The sequence below is a fragment of the Dipodomys merriami genome, unplaced genomic scaffold, assembly GCF_024711535.1.
Source record: "Dipodomys merriami isolate MVZ:Mamm:240054 unplaced genomic scaffold, mDipMer1.0.p SCAF_81, whole genome shotgun sequence".
In the NCBI taxonomy this organism is placed as follows: domain Eukaryota; kingdom Metazoa; phylum Chordata; class Mammalia; order Rodentia; family Heteromyidae; genus Dipodomys; species Dipodomys merriami.
Genome location: NW_027206413.1, coordinates 1293490 through 1315416, shown reverse-complemented (window position 1 = coordinate 1315416; position 21927 = coordinate 1293490). Strand labels below are relative to the sequence as shown.

At 40.0% G+C, this 21927-nt stretch overlaps 1 protein-coding gene across 1 annotated transcript; it reads left to right on the top strand.

The window, feature by feature from the left end:
• Positions 1-223: 223 nt before the first annotated feature.
• On the top strand, positions 224-20153 carry LOC138819673 (RAB6-interacting golgin-like). Its single transcript, XM_070011166.1, has 5 exons — positions 224-375; positions 5597-5954; positions 8352-8453; positions 11399-11539; positions 18122-20153. Exons 1-5 carry the CDS (start codon positions 315-317, stop codon positions 18549-18551), a joined length of 1092 nt encoding a protein of 363 aa, XP_069867267.1. The 5' UTR covers positions 224-314; the 3' UTR covers positions 18552-20153.
• The last annotated feature ends 1774 nt before the right edge of the window (positions 20154-21927 follow it).

The following is a 21927-nucleotide window of genomic DNA, read 5'->3' as shown; positions in this document are numbered from 1 at the left end:
CCTCTCCCGCTCCCCGCCCTCAGCCTCTTCCCGACTGTCTATTCTCCGCAGGGCCACGTCCCCCTACATCTGCTTGATGAGCCCACGCCAATGAGAAGAGGGCGCCGAGGCAGGTCGCGCGAGATGACTGCCTCACGAGGTTTCCTGTGACCATTTCTCCGGCACTGCTGAGGGCAGCCTCGGCCGGGCCGCGGCGGGGGCCTCGCGTCCGGGAGCCCCGCGCGCTGATTGGCCGATCGCCTCGCGACCGCGGAAAGGAACCCGGATGTGCCCGGGAGGTCGAGTTGGCAGGCGGGGCGCGGGGATCCCGGGCCATGGCGCAGGGCTGGGCGGGCTTCTCCGAGGAGGAGCTGAGGAGACTGAAGCAGAGTCGAGGTGCGGAGCTGCGCGGGCCGGGGCGCCGGGGAGGGCGGGGGGAGGGCCGGGGCGGCCGGCGGGGCCCGGGCCGGCCCTTCGGGAGCGCGAGCCCCCAGCTCCGGCTGCGGACGGGACCCCCGCCGCGCGGGCCGGGAGGCCGGCCTGCCCCGGGCCTGCCCCTGCTCCGGGCCTGCCCCGGGCCTGCCCCTCCGGCGCGAACGCCGGTGGCCGGCCCGGGTCTGCGTGACGGGACCGCGCCCGCAGCAGCCGCCCGGGCTGCGGTTGCCGGGCGGTTTCTGCCGAAGGGCTCTGGGAGATGGTGTGTCACACACGTGTGTGCGCAGGCTGTGCGCGCGTGCATAGACACGAGTGCACGCACACACCCACCACGCATGTACGTGTACACCCATGCATGTACACACACGTCACGCACACGTGTGCACACACACGTCACGCACACGTGTGCACACGTGTGCTACCCTGGGTGGGTCAGCCAGGACCTGTGCGGCTCCGCGGCCTCACCCACCGGGTGTAAAGCTAGTTGGTACGTTTTTATTGTGATGTAGCGGGTGGGGAAGTCCTTAATACTTTGCTTGTGATTGGTGTTTCATCAAGGTCGGTGTGGAGATCCTGTCATGAGTACCACTTCATGAGAAGATGCTGCACTCTTGGTACCAAATACACTAAGGAGTTTATCTGTGAATAAAACGAAATCCTGCCATGCTCCTTACTACGTTGGGAAAGTCCGACGTGCTGAAGTACGTTTTACCACACATGCGAGAGTAACAGGGCTCATGAGTGGGAGAGGGAGCACATGAGTAACAGAGCTTCCATGCCGATTACATAGATTGGCAAAACTTTGACTAGTCTAAAGACGGTACAGATTATCTCATAAATGTTCTACTACTAGATGTGGTGAAGTGACTGTCTAGTTGAGTGACTCATCCATTCATATGTCTTAGATGTTCAGGAGTGTAGAAACTCTTGCATCTGATCACACTTCCAAATTCTAGGAATTAGCTTCTGGATTAGGGGTGCCAAGACAATCGAGCTATCCTAAACATTCAAAGAGCTGTTGCATAATGAGACAAATCAGGAATAATGTGATAGTAGATGGTATACAAGATGTTGCCACAGAAGTAGGAAGAACTTCATTATGGGAGGGAATTAGATGGGACTTTGGAAGAGTTACAGGAGTTATTAGCAGTATGTCAGGAGAAAGAAGATTTAGTATAAATTCATTATATTAATAAATATTAATATATTAGAAATTACAGTTGGCTATGTAGAAGTATATTTTAACTTATCTGGCAATTTGGGATAAGTAGAGGATAGTAAGAAAGTGAATATCAAAGCCCCAGACTTAATAGAGAGATGGACATTGAATCACTAGTCTATTGATATCTTGAGAACAGAGAAAGCATTGGAGCATCTCTGTATAGCCATAGTCTAATACAGTGATTGGCCTAAAGACACCAGCTGTTTTCATCTTAGATTTCTCATTTGTTAAACTCGAATAAATGGATCAAAAATACAGTTAAAGAACATAGAAAGATTAGATTGATTGCCAGCAAAAACAGGACAATATTCTGTAGAAACACCTGCATGTACATTGGGCAACATGATCCAGATTGTACTTAACCATCTTGTTTATATACAACAAGCCCATTAAAAGAGAGGTGGATAAATAAATAGGCTTGCTAAACATAATCTAGTAGCTGAACATATTAATTGTACAGCTAATAGGTAAAATTAAAAAGTTGTAGATGAATGTGTACTCGGATGCCATATATTTAAGGTCAAAAATCATGTAAGGCCCGATAAAAAGAACATATCTGTTCTTTTAGAAACATAGCAAATCCAGGGCTGGGAACGTGGCTTAGTGGTAGAGTGCTTGCCTAGCACTTATGAAGCTCTGGGTTCGATTCCTTAGTACCACAGACACAGAAAAGGCCAGAAGTGGTGTTGCACCTTAAGTAGTACAGTGTTAGCCTTGAGCAAAAGAAGCTCAGTGCCCAGGCCCTGAGTTCAAGCCTCAGGACTGGCAAGAAGAAAAAGGAAGAAGAGGAAGAGGAAAAAGAAACAGGAAATCTAAAGGATAGCATAGCAAAGGAATGAAACATAAATTTCACTTTGGGAAGCATTGAATATGTTATGACCAAGGAAGGTCAAATACAAAGGGAATTACAAAGGCATTGATGATTATGAGTCAGGTTGAGACAAGTTAAGCTGAAGTAACAAATATCAACTATTTAAAATAACACAGCTTTGCTTTTCACTCTGGCGTCTTGTCTGCGGTGGGTTATCAGCTGACCATCTTCTGGTGCTGTCGTAGTTCACCCTGCAGGAAGAGAAGAAGAGAAGGTTGACCAGTGCTTTCTCCAGTAGATGACTTGTGTCATTTCTATGTTTGTTTTTAAAAATATTAAGTGATACGAATTTGGGAACAGGATACATTTCTCTTATATCTTCAGAAGTTGGGATATGGCTCATCATGGTTTTATTTGTAAAATTTCTTAAAAATAAATCTTTACAGATTGGAATCGTGTGTGACATATACATACATATATTTCCATGTGTGTTCTATTTCATTATGAAAAGCTTGAAATTTTTCATTCATATGTGAAAATATTCTTTAGGTTGATTTGCCATACTTCTGTCATGTAATAATGATTATATGAATCAGTTTCTCAGTGTCTTTTTTTTGGTCAGTACTGGGATTTGAACTCATTTCTTGAGGTCCCTTGGCTGGCTTGCTTAGCCTGCACTGTAGCACACAAACTGTGCCTCCAGACTGACTTATTTTGCTAATTTTTCTATTTTTTTTGGTTGTGGGTCTTGAACTCAGAGCTTGGGTGCCATCCCTGAGCTTTTTCACTCAGGGTTAGCACTCTACCACTTTGAGCCACAGTACTACTTCTGGTAGTACTACTTCTGGTAGTATTTGGAGATGAGAGTCTCATGGACTTTCCTGCCTGAGCTGTCTTCAAAATGTGACCCTCAGATCTCAGCCTCCTTAGTTACTAAAATTACAGGCATGAAACTCTGGTGCCTGGCTTCTTTTGCTAATTCTTTTTTCTTGAACTGGCCTCATATTTCAATCCCCCATGTCTCAGCCTCCTTAGCTGGGATTTCAGGTATGAGCCACAGGCACCTGGTTTCTCATTTTATTTATTCTGTCCATTGTCCGTTTTGCTTATTCCTGCACAAATACCACTGTGTAACAAACCTTAATAATGTTCTTGATATTAATAGTCTAGTACCCTTGTACTTTTTCTATTTTTATTAGCAAATATCAGCTGTACAGCGAGCTGGGTTCGCTGTGACATTTCTGTATATACATACAATGTATCCTCATCAAAATCACCCTCTTTATCACTCTCCTATGGGTTGCTCCTTCAAAAATAGGTTTCATTATTGGTTTATGTTGCAAATAAGCTTGCCGTATTTATCCTGATTTACTGTCCTCATTCACCACTTTCCCCCTTCTCATCCCCATCTCCCCAACACAGCCTGATTGGCTTTCCTGTTTTGTTTTATTGTGAAGTAGTTGTACTAAGGAGGTTCACCATGGTCTTTCAGACAAGAATATATTTTAATCAAGATAGCCCTTTCTGTTGTTTCCTCTTACCCTTTTATGTAATTCTTAAAATAATATTACCAGATTTCTGTAAACTAGGATAGGAATTTCTTTGGAATCTTTGGATCCATTTGGAGAGATTTGACATCTTTATAGAGTATTACTGTATTTAGGTATTTTTTGATATTCTCGGTAAATTCTGAAGTTTCTTTCTTGTAGAAATTTCAACTATCTTTTTGTTTTACATATTCCTAGATACATGAGCATTTCTGGTATTGAAATATTTTCACTTTAAATTTTCTATTTGCTGCTGATACATGGCACAAGATACTAATTGATATTTCATAGAAAAGGAAATATAAAAAATGGTATCACCACCAATGTGCAGTGAATTAGGAATTAAGAACAAAACAGAGAGGTCACCTCATACCTACTTTATTGACAAAAAGCTTCAGAAAGTAGCTTGTATTAAATTGAAAGTGCATCCACAGATTCATACATTAGCAGAGGAAATGCACTGTGAAAAGCGGCTTGACGCTTGCTCTAAACTTACACTTTTCTAATCAAGTAGTCTTTAAACAATAGCGAAGGCAGAATTCTGTACATGAGACAGAACAACCAAGTTCACAGAAGCAGTTGCAAGCCACCGGTCCCTAGAACTTTTAACCCAGAGCTTTTAAGTCTAGTTTGGAAAGTTTAAATAAGAGGCCTGTTTTGCTTCAAAATTCAAATGTAGAAGTAAAAAGGCCTATCATTTGTAAGGACTCATAATTTCATTTCCTGGGCATTTTATAGCAATTGCTATTTATAAATCTTTATGAAATAGATATAAAAGTCAAATTCTCTTGTTTGTCCTAAGAGGTCAACATTGGCATTACCAGAGCAACAAAGTTTAATAAAGGATTTGATTTATGCTTTAAATTTTTTCCCACTTGCTTTATCTTCTTCCATTGCTTTGCAAAGGTTAGTATTAAAATTAGTTTGAGTCTGTTGATGGGATCCTGGCTAGAATTCGGTAAATAGAACCTTTAATAAAACAATTTAAGATTAGCATTTCTAGAGTAAAGGACTTTGCTCAAGTGCATTTCTGTTGAGCTATCTACTAATGTATGAAGTAGCCCAATAAACAGTTAAAGAAATCCCATTTGAAAACTATCCACCATTTTCTTCCAAGAAAGGAGGTAGTACCCTAAATCATATGTAAGACATCAGAAAACTTGTCTACCTAATTTGATCCAAGTTCATTGTTCTAATAATTACCAAATCAAGTTGAAATGAAAATGTTGGGGATGGAGACGTGGCTCAGCTGGTAGAGTATTAGCCAGTGAGTCAAAAATGTCAGGTACCCACGTCCCTGTATCAGACCCAAACAGAAAGAAATGCAAACCTTGTTTTCAGTCCCACTGTCTGACTCGTAATAAAAATGGACTTCTTAAAAAGGTAAGCTGAGAATGTGGTCATATTAAATGTTAATAGCGTGACATGTATTAAATGTATAGAAAATTCGTTGTTCTTTTTTTCCTGGGTTTTCAAGACAGAATAACTTGGAAGGATCTCTAGAATTATTATCAGAGTGTAATGTCAATACTTCATTTTTTAGAGAAATTGTACTTGAAATTACATTTATCTGCTCTTCATGCAAGCATTTCTTTCATGTAGATCCATTTGAACCTCAACGCCGTCTTCCTCTAAAGAAAAGTCGGCAACAACTTCAACGAGAAAAAGCCCTTCTAGAACAAAGCCGAAAACTCGGACTTCAAGATGGATCTACGTCATTACCTCCAGAGCAGCTGCTTTCTGCAGCAAAACAGAGACTTCACCTTCAGAATGCTCATTCTTCTTCCTCTGCACTTCCTCATCCTCCTACACCCTCCACTCCAGTTGCTGATGGACAGCCACAAGGTGCTGAAAGCCAGCCCAGGGGACCAGGACTTGAGAATTCCCATGATGGACACAGAAGTCTTGAGGTTCCCCCTCCAAAGCCAGATTGCAAGTTGGAGGAAAAGAAAGTGGAATTGTTAGTAAGTCTGCAAGACTTTCTTCCTGTTTTACCTTTCTCTCCCCATTGAGCTTTAAGGAAATAGAACTTGTTGATTTATTTTACATGTTCTCTAGTTTATATTCAAGCCTAGAATTGTAATTAGCAAACTACTGAAAAGAAATTACCATGTGAATAAAATTCAGGGTTTGTTAAGCATTTTAATGTTTCCTGTCAATCTTCACAGCAGTTTTATAGTGATATTGATTGGTTTTGCTTCATAATTGAGATACCCAAGACACAGAAAGGATATTATCTTCCTAATACTTGACTTGGTGGTACACACATCAGTAATTTTAGCTATCATAGTAATCCTTAGGAGGCTGAGTCAGGTAGATCATGAGTGAGATCAGGTAGGTTCCTGGTACCTCAAAAAATGTTTCAAGAAAATCCTCCTAAGGTTGATAGACAACTAATGATAAAGAGTGAAGATTCACTTGTAAGTCTCTCTGTTCAGAGTCTGCCCTTGTCACTCTGCAGAAGCAGTTCTAGGCCCAGTGCCACTTCAGATTGAACCTGTTCTTCATTTTCCAGATGGGTATTTCATGAGCCCAGAAAAAGGTAGTTGTAGAGGAGACCCGAAGGTAGAGTCATAGGAAGAAGTATAGGAAGTTCAGGAGACAAGTACGTAACTTAGCTGCAGAATCAAATGCCTTTTTACTCTTTTTTTTTTTTCTTTTTTTATCCTGGGGCTTGAACACTGGGCCTGGCCGCTGTCCCTGCTCCAGGCAAGTGCTCCACTACTTGAGCCACAGCACACTTCCCTTTTTATCCTTTAATGTGTTTGTATTAGAACCTTATGATTCTGTTTGGCCACACTGATGGAAATTGCCATTCTGAAATTCTTAAAGAAATATTAGAGAAAGGATAGTGTTTCTTTTTGTTTACTCTAATGAGATTTTGCAAATATCTTTTCTAATTTCTGATATTTCCAACTTCTGTTGACCCATGATATTCTGGACTGAGTTTAACATGTTTTCTGTTTGTTGGGAATTTAAAACTAAGAATTCATTTTGTCAAGAGATAGGAATCTACGTGAGTTACGAATCCAACATTGAAATATTGCGTAGTTAAATATCTTGAAGTATATTCTACCAACAATGCCTCACACCAGTTGGAGGGGGAATGAGTTTAAGTTGAACTAGATAATTTGTTTTCTATTGTAATTTTAGCAGCAAGGTTTTCCTTTGAAGCCTAGACTTGCCTTGAAAATGATTGAAGTGAACAATTTAGGTTGGATATAATAAGAAAAACTAGTTTTATTATTAGATGTATGGGAGAAAATTCATAGAAGCATGGGGTTTGAGGAACCAAGAAACATGGATCTTGATAAAAAGAAATTCTGAGGTTATAAGCATAGCAAAAGAAGGGTGTTTCTTACCTATGCTCTAAGATGAGAGAGGCAAAGGGTAGACCAGAGAATAATAGAGCAATAAAGAAGAAAAGAAATAGTATGTGAGTTCACTGATGCAGCATGATAACAAAGCCTCAGAGGGAAAAACTTCTGATCGAAGTAATGACTACAAATATGCCAGGTGGCAGTGTTACCATTTCAGAAGGTGTCGGGTGATCTGGAACAAAGGAGCATGAGGAGATGTCTACAATCGTAAGGTAGAAAGTTGTAGGAATAGAGGGGACTCCTGGAAGTGGTTACTAGGTTTATGAGTAAAAACTTAAAATAATGGCTGTAAGAAATGCCAATGACAGGAATAAATAGTGTTCTGTTACCTTGTTTAATTTGAGTTGGCACCAACTTCATGACTTTATGGGAAATTTTGATATATTTCTCTCAGAATTGGATAGATTGGAAGACAATATGTGTATCTAGATCTTTGAAGTTTTTCTTTAGCCCAGTTAAATTGGGCTTTAGCTCATAGTGCTTCATTACATTTTAAAATGTTTTAAGAGTTAGAAAAAAGTGAGCAAATTGAAAGAAACACATGAAATCGTTGACCATTATGTTAACGACGTTAGAGGGACTTTGCACTAGAGGAAACTACAAACTATGACATATCAGCTGCAGACCAATTTATTTTGATCTTCATTTTGCCTATAACACATAATTAACTTACACATTTCTTTGTACTTCTAAGAAACTGCCACAGTACTCTGGTTTCCAGTTTGTGGGTTTCTAGATTATACACATTTAATGGATTTCAAAGGTCTTATTTGTGTAAGCTTTTTCTACTTCAGATCGTTGTCTTTGTTCCTATTAAACAGAAGAATGAGCTACAGATGGGTCTTATAGGAGGACTTTTGAAAGAAAATACACGTGATCTGCGTGGTTAAATTTTATACATAGGAGGCAGACTTGTGAGGTGTGGGCAGGACAGTACTGTCTTTCATAAATTAATTTCTGTATCTTTTTCTCCCTAGGCAAGAAAAGTCTCGCTGGGAAGTTCTTCAGCAAGAGCAACGCCTAATGGAAGAGAAAAATAAACGTAAGAAAGCTCTTTTGGCTAAAGCTATTGCAGAAAGGTGAGGCACCTAAAACAGGGGAGGTTATTTATACATTGTTCCTTTCATGTTTCAATTCTATTGCCCTGTTCCTGTTCTAATACTTCTAATACTAGCTATAAGCTGTTTTAGAAGTGTTATAAAAATCCTAGTTTTAATTATTAAGAGAATTTTTGAAGCATAGGTGAACTTATAAATACAGCTACAATTAAGATCTAGCATCACTCAGGAGCCGGTGGCTCACGCCTGTCATCCTAGCTATTCAGGAGGCTGAGATCTGAATATTGTGGTTCAAAGCCAGCCCAGGCAGGAAAGTCTGTCAGACTCTTTTCTCCAATAAACCACCAGAAAACTGGAAGTGGTGCTGTGGTTCAAGTGGTAGAGTGCTTGCCTTGAGTTGAAGGACAATGCCCAGGCCCAGAGTTCAAGCCCCATGACTGACAAAAAAAAAAAAAGATCTGGCGTCCATTTTTTTCCATGGTGACCATGTATGCATTCGCAAGGAGAGCAGTGGACAGCTCTCAGTGTATGCCAACAAGAAACAAATTCAAGTTTAGATTTTCATGTGGAGAAGCCTTTATCATCTGGCATGTCAGGGAATCAGGTTATTCTACACAAGTGACTTATATTGTTACAAATCAAAGTGTGTATGAACAGCATATATGTAAGATAATGTAAGTTGAATGTGTGTTTAAGCTGTTTAAATCTCTGCATGAGATGTGCGTTTTCGGATACCTCCAAGTGCTGTTCTGTCCTTGTGTCAGCCTCAAACAGCCACATTCCCATTTAAGCTGTTCTCTCTGTGGCCGTTGCTCTTTTTGTCCTTTTAGTTTGTGGTTTGTAGTCTCTCATGGTTTAGAGGTCAAGGTAGGTCAAGGTTAAACACTAAAGCGTGGTTGAAATAGTGTCAATTGAATTCAAGCAAGCATTCGATAGGATTTCCTTCTTAAAACCTTTAATGAGGTCTGCAAAACTTTTACTATTGAGGCTGGAGTATATAGAGAGACAGAGGAGATGAGAGGAAGGTTAGGTGGATGTAAGAGTAGTTCAGAATTTTATTTTATTTTATTTTTTTGTCGGTCGTGGGATTTGAACTCTGGGCCTGGGCTCTGTCCCTCAGCTCTTCAGATCAAGGTGAGCACTCTACCACTTGAGCCACTGTGCCACTTCTGGTTTTCTGGTGGCTTATTGGAGAAAAGAATCTCACAGACTTTCCTGCCCGGGCTGGCTTTGAACTGCAATCCTCAGATCTCAGCCTCCTGAGTAGCTAGGATGACAGGCCTGAGCCAGTAATTCAGAATTTTTACCAGAAGTGTGTTTGTATTTGAAAAAAAAAAATTCTCAACCTGGATCTCTCCTGAGACATAGGAAATAGCTTTTTCCCTATAATCAATTGCTTTTCCAAAGGCATTTTAGTACTCTTCGGTCTAGCTGAAGTGGGGAGATGATTTGCCAGGGATTTTATGAGGTTGATGGAATTGGCTGGGTATGGTGGCATCTGACCGTATCCCACCTCAGAAAGTAGCGTAGGAGGCTTGTGTAGCCATCCTGAGCTACCTCAGCGGAGCCTCAAGATTTGTAGGTTCAGTTCAGTTCTGCCCCCAGTGCTGTTGACTTCACACAGAAGTGGGAGACACAGAAACGTAAGAAAATGCGCCATCATTGGTGATTAATAAATGGATAATGAACAGTTGAAGTAAAAGGGTCACACTGATAAGTGACTTTTATCTGCAGAAGGAAAAGGAAATGCATAGTGCAGTAAACACCAGAAGAATGTTAAGTAGCATGATAGTGATTTCATGTTTAGGTTTTCTTCTCATGAATGTGTGTGAGGTTTTGAAATGAGTGGAATCATGATGAAAGATGTGTTGTATTCTTTATTCTGTCTCATAGTGTGTATTCTACTTGTATTCTTAAATGTGTCTAGAGAAGGGATAAGGTGGTGAAGTTGGATGTACTTCTAAATAAAGAAATAAGAAAATGTATTGGTTTTGAGCCCTACAGATAGTTTTGAGAATCTGTAGTTTTTGCCTAGAGAATAAGAAAAGAAGCAAAGTAATGAAAGTATGGGGAAATGGAGCCTTAGAAAATGAAAGACAAATGGATATTTTTGTATATATAAAGTAGTGCTGTTTAATGCAAGAATCAGTTCTTCATGTTGCTAAGTATCAGAAATGAAAATAGGCTTAGCAAGAATGCCTTGCTGAGCGTGGTGACACGTGGTTATAACTAATCCAGCCCTTAAAATAGAGTGGGTAGGTAGGAGGGTCCTGAGTTCCAGGTCAGTCGGGGCTGCTGCATAGCAAGCACATGGCAAAACAGACTCCAAAAACCAAGGGCTAGAGCTGGGCGCCAGTGGCTAACACCTATAATCCTAGCTACTCAGGAGGCTGAAATCTGAGGATCGTGGTTCAAAGTCAGCTCTGACAGGAAAGTTCTTATCTCCAGTTAACCACCAGAAAACCAGAAGTGGTGCTGTGGCTCAAGTGGTGGAGTGCTAGTCTTGAGCTGAGGAGCTGAGGGACAGCGCCCAGGCCCAGAGCTCAAGACCCACGACTGACCACCCCCCACCCCCCAAAAAAAAACAAACAAACACAAAGGCTGGGCATGTATGTAGTTCAGCGACAGAGTGCTTGTGCCTCCCGCAGAGCAGGAGAGGGGGAACGAGGAATGTCAAAACCCCTGGTACTGGCCTGGGCCTTTTAAATATCCCTCCCACCCCCCTTATTTATGAAAATAATATGGCCTAATAGAAAATTTGGAAAAATAAGGAAAAGTTCTCTCAGTGTAGTGTTAGAGGTAGACCAAAATGTTACCAGCATTTAAAAAATCTTTTTTTTCTAATCTAATCTTTAAAAACTCATGAACTGTAATTATATATAGTGTCTTTTTTTAATTTATATTATGTATGAATCTGTGTATTTAAATGTCAATCTCCCCTCCCCCCGACTGTCCTGATTTTCTAGATCTAAAAGAACTCAGGCAGAGGCCTTGAAACTAAAGCGGGTCCAGAAGGAATTACAGGCTTTAGATGACATGGTGTCAGCTGACATTGGGATCCTCAGAAACCGCATTGATCAGGCCAGCCTAGACTACTCATATGCACGGTGAGTTGGAAAGGTAAACTCTGACAAGATCTCATTTAGTTTATATATATATATATATATATATAGCTTATATATTTACATACACACACATATTAGCTAAGCTAGTAGGTTTTATGAGACTCATCATTTAAGTCTCATAACAACCCCTTAAGTAATGCATTTATTCCTCTTGGGCCAATTTGAGTGACAGAATCTGCCTACCTGTTGTAAGTTCCTATTAGAGCATTTTCTGCATTATTTATGTTATTTATTTACATTTTAGTCTTTCTGGTGAACTTTCATATATTTATAACGTTTGGTGCTCTTCGGTCTTTCAGAATCTAACAATGTGGTCTTTCAGAATCTAACAATGTAAATGTCTGAGTGACCTGCACCAACAGTATTATTCTATCACTAAGTCTAGGCCCCTTCCATTTAAAATGCTTGACTGTTTGATGTAGTCTTTGTGGGAGCCAGATTCTCACTTTAGTTTTCATCAAAGTAAGGCCTAGCTTATTTTTTTAATGCTTATGAATATTTTAAAGAAAATACCACCGTAAGATTCTTGAGGTTTGTTTTGTCTCTTTTGGATTATACTTGGTACAAAATGGTTTGATATCATATGTTTCCTTGGATCCAACCACTGGCATTTTCTGAAGAAAAAAAAATCAGAGTATTTTTTAAACGAACTAGCACATGTAAAAAATTACATGGCCCTTACAAAGAGATAAAAGGGCAAAAAAGTATTCCAATTTCAGGGTTTTCAAGTCCCTTCAGCATTGCTTTAATCATCCTGGTTTGTCTTTCTCACAAGGGAATTCTGTGTTAATGACTCTGTTTTGCATCTTTCTCTGTAACACTAGAAATCAATCAGAACGCCTCATTAGTCCAGGGTGAACCACAACATCAGAATGTTTATGTAACAATTTAATAAAGCGGAAATGCTTGATGATGGTTTTTAATTCACTGTTCAGTGTTTAGGAAAGAGGTTTGTGGTTGTCTTTGTGATTTTTTTGTAATTGTTTTTTGACCAAATGGACTGCCTTTATTAATTAACAACCTAAATCAATGTCATCATTGTCTGATAAATAAATATTCCAGATTCTACTAATAAAAATAAACTTGTTAAGAGGCTAACCAAGATTTTTTAAGAGTAAACTAAGCCTTGATTTTTGGTACATTTTATTCTCATGAGTCACCTTTATAGTCTTATAGCCTTTCATATAAATAATTCATAGTATCAGGTATAGTACTAGGTACCTTGGCTGGAACTATAATTTGATTTTGTTTTAATTCTGTCGTAATGGAGGCTGGAGAAGGATACTTCATATTTATATTACATAAGATTAGTACTCTTAAATTATATCTTACAATGCTAGCCTATAGAGAACCATAAAGAAGGTGGAATTATTAGGGGAGAAAATAACCTGTATTATGTAAATTTTCTTAATGAAATTTTAGTAAATTTTTACATAGTAAAAATATTTTACATGATATATTTTGCATCTTTAATGAGTTAATAATGTCAGTTTTTCATGATACTGCTATTCATGTTACTTTTTGTAAACAGATACTTTATATAAATGATGAGGCTGGTTTTAAAAGCCTAAGCTCATACCAGGCATGGTGGTGCATACCTGTAATCCCAGCATTTAGTAGAAACACAGGAGAATTGTGAATTCCAGGCTAGCCTGAGTTACCAAGAGGTTTCAAGGCCAACTTGGATTAGACAGCGAAACCCTGACTCAGAAGACCAAAACCGAAGAAGCCTCTGCTCATAGAAGTGGAACCTGGTTTTGGTGTTGTTCATGCATCAGACTGAGACAACCTTTTCTAATGTGCCGTCATAGTTGCTGAGGAATTCCAGATTGAGCATATGACCCAGGGCTAGGGCGGCTCACTGCACAGGCATGGCCCGCCCCCAGCACTACAAATACTGTCACTGTCAGACTCTACTAGAAGGTAGCACTTGGGGGATTCAGTGTCCGTGAGGGAATCCCTTGACTGCCTTAGTTGGGTAGTGCCTGGCACAGTACTGTCCACAAAAGGTTCTGTGTAACAAGTGAGGCACATTGCTTTGTAAAATTGGCACATGCAGAGCAACTTAGGATAGTGGCTGCCAACTTAAGCGAGCTGCTGCTGCTTCTGTGAACAGCTGTGGCCCGTGCTGCTCCTTGCAGTGTGGGGTGTGCAGAAAGAGCCACACTTCGAACCCTTCGTTACCAGGAAAAACACTTGTCCTTGTCATCTAGGTATAATGGATATATACACACATTTTTAAGTCATCTTATTAATAATTGACAGAAGTAAAAATAAAAGGATTGTGGAAGGTAACTTTATAAGACTATAAGCACAATAAACCTCTTTGTTTCAGGTCAAGTTTGACTCAAACATTAAATGATGAAAAAAATGTAGCTACGTTCTTTTAGCAACATAGGAGAGAGCCGGTTACTTGGAAAATATTGGCTGATTAAGTTCTTCCTGTTTAAATGATTATCCACTGCATGGGAATATCACATTTCTCTTTGTATTTTATTTTTTTAATCCTTAGAGGTATAATTTTCACTCATTGCTTCTTGAGTTTGACGCATTTCACCTGCCTGGGTTTTGCACAAGATTCACGATCTGAGTTTCCCTTTTCTTGTCAGGGTCATCCCTCACATTCTAGAGAGTATATCTCTGTATTGCACTCGTTTCTTAGTAATGTCCTAACAGATTACCGCACACAGAGTGCTTTGAAATACCAGGGATTTTCTCTCGTGTTTCTGGAGGCTAGACATCCAAAGTCCAGGTGCCCAGAGGCTCCGCTTCCGCAGACACCGCAGGAGTCCATGCGGGGGCCTTCACCAGCTTGTGGTGGCTCCAAGTGTTGCTAACCATGGCCACTCCGCTCCCTTCTGTGCAGCCCCAGAGACATAGTCTCCTCTTCCATCTTGAGATGGTGCCGTAACTCCTCACATCCTTACTCACATGCTTTTCCTGCAAGGTAATGTTTTATATAAAGTAATACTCACTTCTAGTTCCATACACTCCAAAGTGAGTGCTGTTTTTGAAAGGCCGCGTTTCACCACCACACCAGTGATCTTTGGATTTCTCTCACAAGAGTACAAGGTCTTCCTCTGTCAGTTTTCTCTATGTTGCCAGTATGTGTAATAAATGAGAAATAATTCTCAACTCTTTGCAGTGAAAGTTAACAGATGATGCCTTTTGGCTTTTTAAAAATACCTTCTTGAGGTGAAATAAAGCATTTAGATAAGTAAGCAATGATAATAATTTATTTCACTATTGCATCTCTTTACATCATCTCATCAGTCTCTGGTTTCTTATTGTTTTAATTTTTAGCACAAACGGATAGTTTTTGAGTAATGATGAAAACACTGCTAGTGCAATAAGATGTCAAAATATCTCAAGAGAGGGAAAATGACTTCCAGTCCCTAATCTATTTCAGATGTGTAAAAGGGTTCATTGAACCCATCGTAATCATTGTAAAACACAATCCATTTTAACCCAGGTTTTTAAAATATTTTTTCTTGTCCATTGAAAGACTTCTAAGAAAGTATAAATGTGATATGTTTATCCATGAAAATAGGTAAAACAACTTAGAAACTAAAAAACCAACAAACTGATAGTATACCCGGGGTTAATGATTGTAATTTTTTTTTTTTTTTAATCTCAGGGATACTAAAACCAAAAGACAGTTTCTAAATCCTTTAAGTAACATTTGTGAAATCATTCAGTGTTCCTTTAAATAACAAAACAATTTTGTAATTACATTTCCAGTTCAATATGTCTTGCTCTGTTATGCATAATGCTCTTATTATTCTGTTCCACAGTATGTCATCACACTCTTAATTTGGAATTATCCACCAGCCCCCCCAGGCTAATAGTGCAGTGTGTGAAACTAATCAATATTTCAAACATAAATCACTCTGTACAAGAATATAGATGCATGTTTCTGACTAGAGGGACTTTAAAAAAACAAAATACAAAAACTTCAGTGATTTATCTAGGGTGAAAGATCAATAGAAAAGCTATTTGCAAACAGCTTTTGCACATGTTAATTTGCAATTAACTAATGGGACCTATTCTCAAATGTTAATTTCAATTCAGTATTCATGAAACTAGTCTGTAAATTTCTACTAACATACTTTGGCTGAGGGAGACCACCAACTTGCAGAAAAGGGAAATTGGGTAGAAGCGGTAAGATATTCATACACACACACACACACACACACACACACACACACACACACACACACAAACAATTTTGATTTCTATAGGTACTCAGCTAATAAAGATTGTTCTCCTTAGGTTTATTTTGTGAGACAGTTAAAAAAAAAACAGAAAATATTGTTAAATGAGTACAGATTGAAAGTATGAACACCATGATCTTAACTTTTAGACAGTTGTTTACTAATGCTTTGAAAAGGTACTCTAAAAGGAGAATTATCTTTCTCCGGTAGCAGTAGGTGAGGTGTCTGGCCTATTGATACTGTTCAATCCTAGGCCACTCCTAAGATGATGATGTTATCATCATTATTTTATAGATAAACTCACCAAACTCAGCTAATAACTGCCCAGGATCACTGAACTGAACTTTTCAATCTTCGCCTCTACTTCCACCCCTTCCACAGGGATCCGCCTGTGTTTTTTACTCTGAATTTTGACCCTAGGACACACCTGGTTAGAACAGAGATGGGCAAATCACTTGTAAGACATTTCACCCATAGGCTAACAAGCAGCTTCCAGCCACCGACAGTAAGAGTTCTCTGGGTCAGGCTAACCAAGGTACTCCTTCAGGAGGCGTAAGATGGATCACTGGCAGAGGGAAGTGGATTTGTTGTAGAGCCTCCAGCTGTAACCATATTAGGCTACAAATTTGACAGAGAGTTCAAGTCAGAGAAAGGAATGGCTTCTCAGTATTGAGGAAACGCCTGATTCTGATGGCCTGTGTATGATATTGCCTCTTCCCTGAGCTAGTTTGACAGGATACTTGATTCTTTGTATCCAAAGACCAAAGCAGGAAATGACCAGAAACTTTGGAGCCCCAAAACCTTTTATGATTTTCACTATCTTTCTTTCCAAGACTGTGTCTTACATTAGGAGATAGAACTTTATTTGTTCTAAAGTGCTAAAAACTACTTCCTTCCTGGGTTTAAATAGTAGGTAATGGTAGGAGGAGCCAACAGGGCCTCCACAGCTAATTAACTTGAGAATGAGTTGGCAGTTGGCAAATAGAAATCAGGCTCTTTTTCTTGGAAGAGAGGAAGAACCTTCATTGTTGCTAAAAGTCACCTGATGTAGGAAAAGCAAGAGGTAATGGATGCAGATGTACCGGAAAAGGAAGAGAAAGGGGCCGTTGGAGCTGCCTCTCCATTCCAGCTGTCCTCGTTCAGCAAGACCTTCAGTAGAACTAGCTCAGTGTGGTGGAGGCGCATGCCTGTCTTTCATGCGTTAAAGTAAGCACAACTGGCAAAGGGTGTGCCTAAGCAACAACCAGCTCAGAACAGAGTTGGACATTTGCCAAGCAAACACAAGGCCCTGAGTTCAAATTTGACCACCAAAAAATAAGACTGAAGCCAGGACCTTGTGCCTGCTAAGTAAGCTTTTTGCTACTGAGCTATATCCTCAGCCCATAAAGCTTCCTAATAAGAGCGTGACGGGTATCTCTTGCTGCCAACTGCAGAAAAACTTAAAGAAAAAACTATAAGAAAAACTTAACCCGGGAATTCTTTTTTTTCAGCTGAGAATAATTTTGTCCATCAAGAGATGTTTGGCAGTGAATATCTGGAGACATTTTGGGTTGTCATGATTGCAGGGTTGTTCTAGCAGCTAGTGGGCAGAAGCTAGTGATGCTACAGGATCCTATAAGGAGCTGGCAGCTCTGCACAAGAACAAATTGCATGCCCAAGTTGTCAGCAACAAGAAAAACCCTGCTAAATCTGTACTCAAGCTTTCCATTCCACTTGGTGTTCACATCTCTCCCTCACCTGCTGTCGTCTTGTTTTGTGTGTTCTGTCCTGTTCATGTTCACCACCCACTACCCTCCGGAGCCTTCTTCAAAATGTTTCCTACTTTTCTAAGCCACACATTAGGTGCAAGTTTTCTGTTTGCTCCATCTCTTGCTTTACATTTAACCAGTTGTGGGCTTCAGCTAGCTAGTGCTAGCTCATACTAGCAGACCTTGTATATTTCTCCAATTCTACGTTTAAAGATGTCATACCAATAGTTTGAAACTGGCCAGCAGGGGAATATGCATAGCACAGAAGCTTCACAAAGCTGTCAATCAGAGTTCCCCACCTTCCACCCTCATCCCAGAGCTAACACACTACTGAATTAAAATAAGCCTGTTTGCACACAAACACAGCTTTGGAAAGAACTGCGTGCAGAAGAGTGCTGTTGTAGGAGATGAATCCAAATAAGGAAGCTGTGAAAGGCCCGGCATCTGTGACGTAGTTTATCGGGTGTGGAGACAAGTGTTCAGACGGTATTAATATCCACACTGCCCTGTGCATTTCTTTTCCAATTAGAGTTTATTATTTCCACACTGTCTCTCGAGTGTCTAACCCTAATGGGCCAATCTGTGTGTCTGTCCTGATACAGAAAGCGTTTTGACAGGGCTGAAGCTGAGTACATTACTGCGAAGCTAGATCTGCAGCGCAAGACTGAGATAAAAGAACAACTCACAGAACACCTTTGTACAATCATACAGCAAAACGAGCTCCGGAAGGCCAAAAAGTTGGAGGAGCTGATGCGGCAACTGGATGTACAAGCCGACGAGGAGACCTTGGAACTCGAGGTGGAGGTGGAAAGATTGCTTCAAGAACAGGAAGCAGAAGCGAGGAAACAGGCGGGTTCCGAGGAGAAGCCGCATCCATCTGCCGGGCAGAGGGTGACATTAGAATTCGCTAAAGAAAGCAGTAATCCTCATGAACAAGCTGCCTCTCCAAAGGCAGGCAGACAGTGTGACAGTGCCAGTCCACAAAGTCCAAACCAGGGCGTTAGTAAAACTTCCGCTGCTCTGGCATCATGAAGTGCCAGTGTGCTTCTCAATTAATGTGATAGTAAGTTGATTATACCGTCTATGGTAGAGTATATTCTCACCCCTCATAAAAGCCTCTTTAAAACTGTATATTATGTTTGACTTTTCCAAAGTTCAGAATGATGGTAATTTTATAATGATGGTAATTTTATAATGAGGGGGCATCTTTCACCTTAATTTTAATTCCGTTTTTAAAATTATTATACTGAGCTAAAATGACTGACTTAAAAGGATAGAAGAGTTGGAAGCCATGGGTTTGAGCCCCAGCATTTGGAAAATCAAAAAGGAGAAAAACTACAGAGCTAGGCTGTTTTCAACCGTATATGAACAATAATAGCCAATCAGACTCATTTGTCTTGTGGGAAAAACATTGAGAATACTGTTTTATGTGATTATTGATACAGAAATTACTGTGTAGGAGTCTGGAAGAGAACAACAAAAGTAGTAGATTGAATTATCTACATCTTACTAGAGCCGCCAAACATAGCTTAAAACTATAGTTTATGTAAATAACTAGGCAAGTTAAGCTTTTGCCTTCAATTTTCCTTTAAGTGGTTTTAGTTTAGTTAGTTTAGTTAGAATGTTAGTTGACATGTATATACATATATAAATGTCTAATTTTAATGTAGTCTGTTTTCTTTAGTCAAGAAATTCAATGAGTTAAATTTAGATAATTTCTAATTTCTAAAGTGAAGGATAAAAAAATATATATAGAAAATCTCATTACTTTTGATTATCCAAACGATGTCTTTTCTTTCTAAAGTTATCTGTTGGGCATTAATTATCCTATCACAAAGCATTTAAATTGTTAAAAATGTTGTTTTTTTTTTAACTTTAGTAGTTGGTTAATTACCTATTACTGATACTTGCTCATGACATTGTGCTATATGTGAATGTGTATATAAGATTTATAATGTCTCAAATATGTCAATGTTACCTTAAATTATGATCTATATCAGAAATTTAAAAAAACAGGTTACATTTTAAGTCATGAAAGAACTTATAGAAAACTTATGGCTACCCTATTTTTTTTTGGGGGGGGGGTCCGGTCATTGGGCCTGAACTCTGGGCCTGGGCGCTGTCCCTCAGCTCTTCAGCTCAAGGCTAGTGCTCTACCACTTGAGCCACAGCTCCACTTCCGGCTTTTTTCTTTTTTCTTATGTGGTGCTGAGGAATCGAACCCAGGGCCTCATGCATGCAAGGCAAGTGCTCTACCACCGAGCCACCTTCCCAGCCCATGGCTACCCTATTTTAAGTGAGTTTGTTTGGGACTGTTACCTTCTGATAATGTGGATGAGCTTTGTACTTTTTTATAGTTCGAGTTGAGACTGAAATTTCCATTACTGATTTGTCTAAGCAGAAGCATATAGACAGTACAGTGCTGTTTTTATTTATGAATAACATATATATATATAAATTATGTATTGAAAGCATTGCACAAGACATTTATTTTTCTAAGCAGTAAACAAGTCTGATGTATTTATAGTGTGGTGTCTGTTTTACTATAAAAGAAACAAATTTCAAGCAATTTAGTAAGCATTCTTAAGCAGCATGTGTCTTTTACCTTACAGGTAAAAGTTTGCTCACTCTGCTCTGAGCCTCTGTTAAAGAAAAGTAGTTAATAAATGAAGTCTCACACTATTCCTTAAATACAAGTACATACGATCTCAAATCTCATTGTAAGGACTTGTAAACTGTTTGGAGAGATGAAATTCATGAACAGAATTAGTTGGATGAGGACTCAGAGATCATCTGTTCAGGCCATCTCATTTTAGGCTATTGATGTTGTTTTGGTCAGTTGTGGGGCTTGAACTTGGGGCCCTGGTGCTGCCCTGTGCTTTTTCACTCGAGGCTAGTGCTCTACCACTTTGAGCCACAGCGCCGTTACAAGGCCATCTCATTTTATAGTGGGGAGCTTGTCCAGAGAGCCTCTTTTCCTCCCCTTGGAAGTCCCCTCCCTCCCCTTGCGTCTCCCTTGTCTTCTTTCTTTTCTGTGTTGACCTCTCTCTCTTGTCTCTCCCCGTCACCACCCCAATTTCTCTCTCTTTCTGTTCAAGGGCTTGAATTCAGGGTCAGCACGGTTCCTGAGCTTTTATGTCAAAGCTAGTTAGTGCTCTGCTACTTGAGCCACAGCTCCCCTTCCAGGATTTTGGTGGTTAATTGGAGATAAGCATCTCATGGACTTTCCTACCTGCCCTGGCTTTGAACCATGATCTTCAGATCACAGCCTCCTGAGTAGCCAGACCAGCACCTGCCTACAAAACAAAAACAAAACACACAAGGTCTCACTGTAACTCTGTTGGCCTTGGCTTCATGTCCCCAAATGCACCACTGCACTCAGCACAACGGGATACTCGTGATGGATGTGCAGCCTGCATCTCTCAGGCTGTACAGTTCGCTGTCTCCCTCTACTTAACCATTTTGCTTTATAACACATTCAAGCGTTGTGTGTGTGTGTGTGCGTGCAAAATGCTTTCAAATATGGCTATAAAAGGTCCACTGAAACCATTATCTTGCTTGCCTTTTCTAGGGTGGTATCTGAGTGCTCAGGTGATGATATAAGTGACAAAATCATATTGCATCAAGTTCATATCAAGGCAGCTGTAGCCCATGTGTGCGAGGAGCAGGAGCAGAGAGTGAGCTATGGGAGCTCAGCCATATCAGGACCATATGCACTGACTTCCAGGAGAGCTCTGAGACTCTTTTAAAATAATAACATCTGAAAGGCTTTGATATATAAACTCACAAATAATAACTTTCTGGGAAGGAAATTGTTAGTTTAAAATTGCAGCTAATTGTTATCTTGTTGGTTTTATTTAGAAGATAATCTTTACCAAATTGTAGTTTTCACTTCGTATCTTAAAGCATCCTAGTTATTTTGGTACACTTGGATTCCCGAATTTAAAGGCTCTTGATTCTCCACGACTTCCTTTGAGCTGGAGCTATTTCTCATTGCATTGAAAATAGTAAGCTGTATCCCTCACCCCACCTCAAAATCTTCTACTTTGCCTAATTCTGAATTACACTTCTGCAGGTGGGAAATCCACACTCACCCAAAGCACAGCTGGCTTCCACGCCTGACAAAAATCTCTGATCGGAGTTCCTAGAGCATATTTCACTACTAGATTGGCATTTGAATTATAGAGTAAAAACTCAGCTATAAACCTCTCTCCTCCTTTGTTTGGATTTAGCAATATAGAACTCTCAAGGAGCTTATCTAAGTATTCAGCCACTTCCTCTTTCATGACATTGGCACAAAACGGACTGAAGTTATTCTGACCCAGGTCGTTGCCAGTGACCTTTATAAACGATGCTGGGGGGTTTTGTATTTCTAGGGAGCCAAGTCAGCATTTTAAAAGGCCCTGAT

What these genes read in the sequence shown, in the direction of transcription:
- LOC138819673 (XM_070011166.1), top strand. Translation starts at nt 315, where the DNA reads ATGGCGCAGGGCTGGGCGGGCTTCTCCGAGGAGGAGCTGAGGAGACTG. An exon ending in GAGACTGAAGCAGAGTCGAG is followed by an intron (nt 376 to 5,596) that starts GTGCGGAGCTGC and finishes TCTTTCATGTAG; the next exon opens with ATCCATTTGAACCTCAACGC. An exon ending in CTAGACTACTCATATGCACG is followed by an intron (nt 11,540 to 18,121) that starts GTGAGTTGGAAA and finishes GTCCTGATACAG; the next exon opens with AAAGCGTTTTGACAGGGCTG.